Genomic DNA, 9121 nt, shown 5'->3' on the forward strand with positions numbered 1-9121 from the left:
CATGTGTACTTGCTGGAGAGACAGAGACAGACAGAGACAGAAAGTGAGAAATCACCCCCTGAAGGGATGTCTACACTGCAATCCATTCTCCTCTCAGGATTTGGGCATACATGCACATGCACCTAATATGAGTTTCGACGAGCCACCAGGTCCTCGACTCGGACCACGTTGGCCATGTGAGAGTCCAGTACCTTAGCCACTACATCACTTGCTGGCCCCAGAAATAAATAATTAAAAACAATAGTTGTGACAATTACAAGCTATAGCAGTTTTTGGGTTTCTCAGAATGCACGGTGTCCACTGGGTGCCATCAGCAGCTCGTGCTTTGCTGCAGACCCCTCTGAGCGCCTCTGGGTGGGGTCTCGGGGTGGCTGCGGGATCCCTCCTAGAGCCCTCAGCCCTGACCAATAGCCATTTGTCCTCCAGGGCCCTGTTTGATTATGACAAGACCAAGGACTGCGGTTTCCTGAGCCAGGCCCTGAGCTTCCGCTTTGGGGACGTGCTGCATGTAATTGACGCTAGTGATGAGGAGTGGTGGCAGGCGCGGCGGGTCCACTCAGACAGTGAGACGGACGACATTGGCTTCATCCCCAGCAAACGGCGGTGAGTCTGCCACCCGCCCGGAGACGTTCCTGAGGTCTCCCAGGGTGGGCAGCCAGAAGGAGATGGGCCTGCCCTCTGACCTCCTGGGGCTCTGTGCGCTGGGCTCCCATCAGCCTTCAGGGCGTAACACCTCACTGAGGAGCACAGGGCTCAGGGGGTGTCTGGAGATGGGGTTATCAGCTGGTCTGTGGGGTGAGGTCTTAGGGTCCCTCACTGGGCATTTCCCTACCCCATCCCTCGGTGTGTCCCACAGGGTTGAGCGACGAGAATGGTCCAGGTTAAAGGCCAAGGTAGGTGGGGGGGGGTGAGCTAGGGTGGAGGGCCGGGGACTCCAGGAGTGCGCCCTTCACCAACCCCATGGCCTCTTTCCTCTCCTAGGACTGGGGCTCCAGCTCTGGATCGCAGGGTAAGTGGGGTCAGACCTGGGGTGAGAGGAGCCCTGAGGGCCCTTGATATCCTCAGCAAGGTGAGGGGGGGGGGCGACTCCAGGTCCCTCAGAACCCTGGCGGACACCCTTCCTCCCCCCAGGTCGAGAAGACTCTGTTCTGAGCTACGAGACGGTGACGCAGATGGAAGGTGAGTCCCGGATGGCCATGGCCCGCCCTGCCGACTCCCGGCGCTGTCCTCCCGCGCTGCCCGCTCCCGGGGCTGCCCTCTCTGCCCACTCCCAGCGCTGTCCTATTGCCCTGGCCGCTCGCTCCCGGCCCTGCCCGCTCCTGGCCCTGCCCACTCCCGGCGCTGTGGAGCTGAGCCGGCTCTCCCCTCAGTGCACTACGCTCGCCCCATCATCATCCTCGGGCCCACCAAGGACCGCGCCAACGACGATCTTCTCTCCGAGTTCCCCGACAAGTTTGGATCCTGTGTGCCCCGTGAGTGCTGGGGCCTGGGGTGCAGGTGGAGGGGGCTGGGAACCCGGGGCTGAGGAGCCCCACCAGGGGGCCTCGGCAGAACCACCGGTGGGCAGAGGTGTTCAGGGGGACGCAGGGTTTCTTAGAGAAGGGGTCGCTTCCCAGCCACCCCGTGCTCTGCAGTAGGCATTGCCAGGTAGGAGGCTTGTGCGGGGGCTGCTGGGGAGGCGGTTGTGTCCCTCCTCAGGCCATGAAGGGACGCCCTGGGCACTGTGGGGACTGGGCTCCTGTAGGCAGGTTTAAAGTAGCGGGTTGGTGGTTAGATCTCGGGGGGCGGGGTGACTTCCTGGCAGACACGACGCGGCCCAAGCGGGAGTACGAGATAGACGGCCGGGATTACCACTTCGTGTCGTCCCGGGAGAAAATGGAGAAGGACATCCAGGCGCACAAGTTCATCGAGGCCGGCCAGTACAACAGCCACCTCTACGGGACCAGCGTGCAGTCCGTGAGAGAGGTGGCGGAGCAGGTAGGACGGCGCACCCGGCCCCTCCTCCTGCCCTCTCCCCACCCCACGGCCTCCTCCAGCTCTCTCTAACTCTCTTTCTCTCTGTCTCTTTTCCTGCTGGGTCTCGACTCCGCTCCTCCACCTCCTTCTCCTCTTGGGCGACTCTGTCTGACTGCCCCTCCTGCCTCCCTTGCTTCCTGACCCCAAACTCCCTGCCACCATCTGTCCCCTTCTCCCCGCCCCTCCCCTGCCTCGCCCCATTTCTCCCTGCTGCCTTGTCTTTGGTGGCTGGGCCTCCCCACCTCGGGCCCTCCCTTGTTCCTGACTCCCCTCTGCCTCTCCCATCTCCCTCACCTCCTCACCTCGTCCTGGGGTCCTTGCTCCCCTCTCCTCCCCCCTGCGGATGCCTTCCCCTGCTGCTCCTCACCCTGCCCCCTCTCCCGCTCCTTTCTCCATCTGCCTCCCTCCCTCCCATCTGTCTCCCCTTGTTCCTTCCATCTGTCTGTCCTCTGTCTGTCCTCCCCACCCCTCCCTCTACCCTACTTCCTTTCTCCTGTCCCTTTGCTGTCTCTCCCACCTGTCCATTCCTGTCTCCGCACCTTCACCCCCTCACTGCTGCCCTCTGGCCCCGGCTCCGCCACCACCTCTGGGGCCCCTCCCTGCGTGTCCCTCACCCCGTCCCTGTCCCTGCCCTCCCGTGCCGGACCCTCCCCTCGCTCTCCGTCTTCCCCTTTCCTTTTCTCTCTGTCTCTCACTCTGTCTCTTCATACCCTCTGCACACCCTGGCTCTCCGCCCACTTGTCTTTTGACATCCATGTCACCTCCCTATTGGCCATCCTTCCATCCCCCACCCTCCGTGTTCTGTGTCCCATCCTGGCACCTCTGTCTGTCCTTTCCTGCCCCCTGCTGGTCCCCCTCCGCCCGCCCTGCCTGCCCCCAGGGGAAGCACTGCATCCTCGATGTCTCGGCCAATGCCGTGCGGCGGCTGCAGGCGGCCCACCTGCACCCTATCGCCATCTTCATCCGCCCCCGCTCCCTGGAGAATGTGCTGTGAGTATGGTCCTGGGGGCCCCTCTGCTCCCTGTCCTGTGGCCCTGGGCCCCAAGGCCTCTGCACTGAACTTTCCTCCCAGAATCCTGAATAGCAGTTCCAGCAGCCTTCAAGGGGGATCTACCGTGAGAGCTGGAACCCGGAGGATGCAGGGAGGCCCAGGCCTTCCCCATTCTTGGGCTAGGCGGGATTACGACTCCCAGGACCTCCTGGGGCAGCACCAGCTAGAGCCCTCTAGGGCCTTAGGGGCTGTTAGGAGTTAGCGTCTGAATTCTGTGGGCCTGAAGGCTGGAAGCACAAGGTTCCGGAGTGGCCACACTGGCTGGGGTGGGTTGCTGGTGGGGGCTCACCTGTGACCCCAGAGGATAACTGAAAATGGCCTTTTTCTTTTTGCTGCGTGCTTCAAACAAGAACAAAGTGGTTGCATCTTATCCCTGGATGGAGGAGGTAAAAGGCAGGGTAGGGCCCACGCTCAGGTCAGGTCTGCGTCTCTCTCTCTCTTCCCAGAGAGATTAACAAGCGGATCACAGAGGAGCAAGCCCGCAAAGCCTTCGACAGAGCCACCAAGCTGGAGCAGGAGTTCACAGAGTGCTTCTCAGGTGAGGGGCTGGCAGAGGGCGCCGTGCCGCCTCGCTGGCCGATGGCCTCCAAGGAGCTGCCCCTTTGGGTGGCTGCAGCCCCATGGCCCCGACTTGAGCAGCTGGGGAGGGCGCCCTTCCCTCCGGGCTGGGGCTGCGCCTGGGCCCGTGGCCTCACTCCCTGCCCACCCTCTCCCAGCCATCGTGGAGGGCGACAGCTTTGAGGAGATCTACCACAAGGTGAAGCGTGTCATCGAGGACCTCTCAGGCCCCTACATCTGGGTCCCGGCCCGAGAGAGACTCTGATTCCTGCCCTGGCTTGGCCTGGACTCGCCCTGCCTCCATCGCCCGGGCCCTCGGTCTGGACTGAATCGCCCAAGCCCTTTGCACCCCAGCCTCCCTCCCACCCTTCTTATTTATTTCCTTTCTAACTGGATCCAGCCCAATGGAGGGGGGACACTCCTCTGCATGTATCCCCGCACCCCAGAACTGGGCTTCTGAACCCCAGGAACCTGGGGTCTGGGGGGGTGGGGAGCTGGCTTCTGAGCCTTCGCTCCTTAGGACCCCTCCCCCTGGCCGCCCCCAACGCACACAGACCCACGGGGGCCTCCTGCCCTCCCCCATCTTCTCCCACACACATTCCAGAAGTCAGGGCCCCTCAAGGAGCACCCGCTGCAGGGCCGCAGGGCTGCAGGGCCACAGGCCTCCCCTCTCTCCTGAGGCGGGATCTGGGGTCACCCCTGCCCCCATCATAACTCCCATGTCTCTTGATTTCTCTTTTCTTTTTTCCATTTTTTTTTTCTTCTCAAAGGTGGTTTTTGGGGGGACAAGTAGGGGGACTCTGTCGTGAGCACCCTGCCTTCCACAGCCCCCCACCTTTTTTCTTTGCCAGTTTGCATGAGTGGAAGGTCTAACTGTGGGGGCAGGGGGCAGGGGTCGGGTGTCCGGGAGCCAGGGGAAGACTGGAAATGCTGTCTCCTTCTGCAATTTATTTATTTTTTCTTTTGAGAGAGTGAAAGGAAGAGACAGATACTTGAAACTGGTGTGTGTGGCCTGGTTATTGGGGACCTGGGTGTGGAGGGAGCCAGGGTGGGGACACAGGGATTGATGGATCTAGTAGAGTCAGATCCCTCTCCACCCTGGCCCGGAGAGAAAGAGGCCTTGAACAGGGGCCATCGGGGTTTCTGCGAGTCAGGGCACCAGAGTTGGTGAGGAATGGGCCTGGGAAGGGCTGGAGCGATCTGGGGTCACTGACAGACCCAGGAAGAGGAGGTGTCACTGGCACGGGGCCCTTACACTCCCTGGAATTTCTGTCTCCTTAGGCAGTTCAATAGTCCCTAATGGAAAATATGGGGGAATCGTTCTTCCTTTATGTTCATGAACGTGTGGACAGAGCTGGGCTCTGGGGTGACCTTGGCAGAGGTTTGCTGATAAATACTGTGTGGGGCCGGCATGTATGGTGGTTAGGGCATTGGAACCCACATGGCTGCCTTCTTGGTTCAAGTCCCAGACCCGGTAACCTGAAAAACAAGCATGCGTGTGCATGCGTGCCCCAAATCCCTGGAGGAGAAGGGATTGTGGCATCGCCATACCCCCGGGGGTGATTTCTTACCTTCGCTCGCTCTCTCAGTCTCCGTCCCTCTCCTGTGAGCACGCGTGCCCTATGGCAAAAACCTTAAAAAAAAAAAAACAAAAACGGAAAAAAGAATAGTATTTCTCAACCTTCCACAACGTTTTTGTGCTTGACATGCTCCCGTGAAGGCCTCGGCTGTGGCGTAGATTAGCCATTGCCAGCAGCAGCCGTGAGGCCATCCCCGCCGCAGACTCTCACGGGGCCTGAGCTGTGCTTAAATCCGGAGTAGGGCAAAGGGCAGTTTTTGTAGCCTTCCCCTGTGAAAGTAGAGTTGGCTGTAAGAGATCCACGCAGTGGCCCTGATTCTGGGGAGGGTGTGGCACCCCAGCCCACATCCATCCAAAGAGAGAGGCCAATTTCGCTTCAGATGGTGGCAGATGAAGACTCGACGACGTTACCTGTTAAACGGGTCGCTGTGGGCAAACCTGGATCGCTCCCCACCTTTTATAGCGTTGCTCTGGGAATGAGGTCTGCTGTCTCTACCTTCCACGGACTCTCAGCACAGCTTTGGGTGAGATCCTTGAAGGGTGGCACTAACAGTGGCTCTGCCGGTCCCCGGTCCCCTGAAGCATTTCCTGTGTGCTGTCCTGGCCAGCAGAGTCCAACATGAGGAACCCCCTGGGGAGGGAGCAAGGGGTCTGCATTTCAGGAAAGCCCCCAGGTGATGCCAGTGCCTCGCGGGTGGAGAAGCATTGCTTCAGAGGGCATTTTTCAAAGAATCCCTCCCTTGGCTGGCTTCTGGGTAGGAGCAGACGGTTTGAGGCTGAGCGAAGTTCTTACCAAGGTTGAGGGGGAGTCGGAGCCGAGGGAGGCGTGTGCAGGCACCTGTCTAGATCTAAGGTGTTAAGGGTAATTTCCTCAGAGGAGGAAGAATTGCCTTACTTCTGCGTGTGTTATCAAGCTGATACATGTACGTGGTAGAAATTCAGATAAATGTAGAAATAGATTTTTTAAAGAATTATTTTTATTTAACTTTATTTATTCATTTATTTAATTTGACCAGAGAGAGATAAAGTGAGAGAGAGAGAGAGAGAGAGAGAGAGAGCGAGAAAGCCACTCTGTCACGAGCTGAAAGAAAAAAAGCCACTAGGTCCAGGACTCGAACTGCGGTTGGCCATATGGGAGTCCAGGGCCCTTAACCACCATGCCACCTGCTGGCCTCTAGAAATATATATAGTTTTAAAAGTTCCAGGGTCAGCCAGGCGATATGGGAGTTAAGGTGGCTGAATCCTGGGGCCAGTAGATGGCATAATGGTTATGCCACTGGACTCCCACCTAGTCGACCACAGTTTGAGTCCCAAACCTAGCGGCTTAAACTCATGCCAGGCGTGTGTGCATGTGTGCTGAAAATCCTGAGAGGAGAATGGAGGAGAAGGGATTGAGGTGTGCATTCCCCCGAGGGGTGATTTCTTGCTTTCGGTTTCTCTGGTGAGCGCACACACTCTATGGCAAAAAACTTCTCTTAAAAAAAAATGGCTAAGTCCCCTGCGTTGGACTGTGGTTTGAATCCTAGACCTGGTAGCTTGAAAAACACGCTGGGTGCATGTGTGTTTGTGCCCAAAATCCTGAGAAGAAAATGGAGGAGAAAGGATTGTGGTGTCGTCATTCGCCCTGTAGGGCGATTTCTCACTTTCCTTCTCTCTGGCGACCACACACGCCTTACAGCAAATTATTAAAAAAAAAAAAAAAAGAAAAGTTCCTTCCACATTTCATTCTATGTACTCCTCAGAGGGAAGCAGGGTTGCCATTTAGGATGTAGGGATGGAGTCTCCCCCATCTGCAGAAGACTCTCGGCTTCTTACTAAGGCAGTGTGCTGGGGGTGGGCAAGAGCAGTGGGCTCCCAACTTGACTTTTTTTTTTTGAGAGGTTTTTGCTATAGGGCACGTGCGCTCGCCAGACAGACAGACAGAGACAGAGAGACAGAAAGCGAGAAATCACCCCCCCCCGGGGGGGATGGCCACGCCGCAATCCCTTCTCCTCCTTTCTCTTCTTGGGATCTTGGGCACGCAGGCACACGCACCCGGTGTGAGTTTAAGCCACCAGGTCCAGGACTCAAACCACAGTCGACCACGTGGGAGTCAGCGACATAGCCATTATGCTAACTGCTGGTCCTGCAACAGACCTGACTTTAAAGGCTGGTACCTCACATCCTCTTTTTGTTTGTTTGTTTGTTAAAGAGTTACTTACTGGGGCCAGCGGTGATGTGGCAAAGGTGCTGGGCTCCCACATGGCTGACTGCTGTTCAAGTCCTGCGCCTGGCAGCTTACTTTTTCTCTTTCTTTCTCCCTCTCTCTCTGGTCAAATTAAAATAGATAGAATTACTATAAATAATTCTTTAAAATGTATTTAAATTTTTAATGATTATTTTAAAAATTTGCTGTAGGACTCATGTGCTACAGAGACCGACAGAAAGAGAGAGAGAGAGAGAGTGAGAAAGCAAGCTTCTATAGGTCCAGGACCTGAACTGGTCAGCCGTATAGGAGTACAACACCTTAACCACCACACTACCTGCCAGCTCCCTACCCTCTATTTTTAAGAATTATTTTAATTAATTGTTATTTAAAAATTTGTTCTAGGGCATGTACGCTCACCAGAGGGAGAGAGAGAGAGAAGGAAAGTGAGAAAGGAAGCTGCCAGGTCCAGGATGCTCACCGCGGTCAGCCGTGTGGGAGTCCGGTGCCCTAACCAGCATACCGCCTACTGGCCCCTCACCCTCTTTCTTGATGGGGTCCTGGCCTTGCCATACTGTGATCCTCCTGCCTCAGCCTCCCCTGTGGCTGGGACTGCAAGTGCGTGCCACTCTGGCTTGGCTTACCGACAGGGTCTTGCTCTGTTGTCTGGGCCAGCCTTGAGCTGGTCCTCTGAGGATTATAGGTGTTTACTCCACTGTGCCTGGCCTTTATTATTATTATTATATTATTATTACTTTAACTTTCCAGAGGGTGTGCTCACTTGCAGAGTGGGTGATGGGGCAGTGAGAAAGCACTCCCCGTGGGGGGGTGGTGATGCTGCAATTTTTTCCTGGATTTTGGGTACACGTGCACACTTTTTTTTTTCTTTTTTTGAGAGAATTTTTGCTATAGGATGCGTGCACTCTCCAGAAAGAGAGAGACAGAGAGATAGAAAGTGAGAAATCACCCCCTGGGGGGACTGCCATGCCGCAATCCCTTTTCCACCGTTCTCTAGGGTTGTTGGGCATGCATGCACACGCGCCCGGTGTGAGTTTAAGCTACTGGGTCCGGGACTTGAACCGCAGTCAACTACATGAGAGTCCAGTGACATTGCCATTATGCCATCTGTTGGTCCCTGCACACATGTTTTGCAAGCTTTAGAGTCTGGGACTCGAACCACATGTGAGAATCAACTGCTTTAACCACCACACACTGGGCCCTTAGATGGGACGGAAATCAATCCTGGGCCTCCCCTGTGCCCCAGGCCACAGGGTCTCAGCAGTGCATGCCACCCCCACTGGGCCTGCCTTATTTACCTGGATCCTTCTTGGCACCAGGCGGTGTTCCTGATGTTGAGAAGGGAACACCCCTGTCCTCAGGAGGGAGGAGAGCAGGAAGTGAACATATGGTGTCATTTAAAATGATGGTGGGTGCTATTGGGTGGATAAGATGCCGGTGTGTCCTTGCTGGCTTAGACGGCGGGCAGGGAAGTCTTTCCTTGGAGCAGTATTTGGGCTGAGACCCGAGTGCTGACAACCATGGCTTGGGGGGCAATGTTCCAAGTACAGGCACAGCAAGATCCATCGGAATGCTTGTGGACGGTGGAAGATGGGGGGTCACAGTGGTGGGGTGGAAAGGGGTGGAGAGAGGGGGGGGGTCAAACGAGAAGGCAAGGCCCGACACACACTTCCTGTGGCTCTGACTCAGAGGAAGGCTGCTGGAGGGCTCAGAC

The 9121-nt window shown here is 56.7% G+C and overlaps 1 protein-coding gene across 4 annotated transcripts in view; it reads left to right on the top strand.

Moving 5' to 3' along the window:
- DLG4 (discs large MAGUK scaffold protein 4) overlaps positions 1 to 4498 on the top strand; it is a 34842-nt gene extending 30344 nt beyond the window's left edge. For all 4 annotated transcript variants that reach the window (XM_027773169.1, XM_006151830.3, XM_027773167.1 and 1 more), the window contains 9 exons: positions 427 to 603; positions 857 to 893; positions 982 to 1009; positions 1132 to 1179; positions 1371 to 1472; positions 1805 to 1977; positions 2897 to 3006; positions 3514 to 3605; positions 3784 to 4498. In XM_027773169.1, coding sequence (XP_027628970.1) covers positions 427 to 603; positions 857 to 893; positions 982 to 1009; positions 1132 to 1179; positions 1371 to 1472; positions 1805 to 1977; positions 2897 to 3006; positions 3514 to 3605; positions 3784 to 3890 — 874 coding nt within the window. In that variant the 3' untranslated portion in view covers positions 3891 to 4498. The remainder of the gene's footprint in view (positions 1 to 426; positions 604 to 856; positions 894 to 981; positions 1010 to 1131; positions 1180 to 1370; positions 1473 to 1804; positions 1978 to 2896; positions 3007 to 3513; positions 3606 to 3783) is intronic.
- Positions 4499 to 9121: the final 4623 nt, after the last annotated feature.

This window comes from Tupaia chinensis, unplaced genomic scaffold, assembly GCF_000334495.1.
Source record: "Tupaia chinensis unplaced genomic scaffold, TupChi_1.0 Scaffold000330_1, whole genome shotgun sequence".
Taxonomy (NCBI): Eukaryota; Metazoa; Chordata; class Mammalia; order Scandentia; family Tupaiidae; genus Tupaia; species Tupaia belangeri.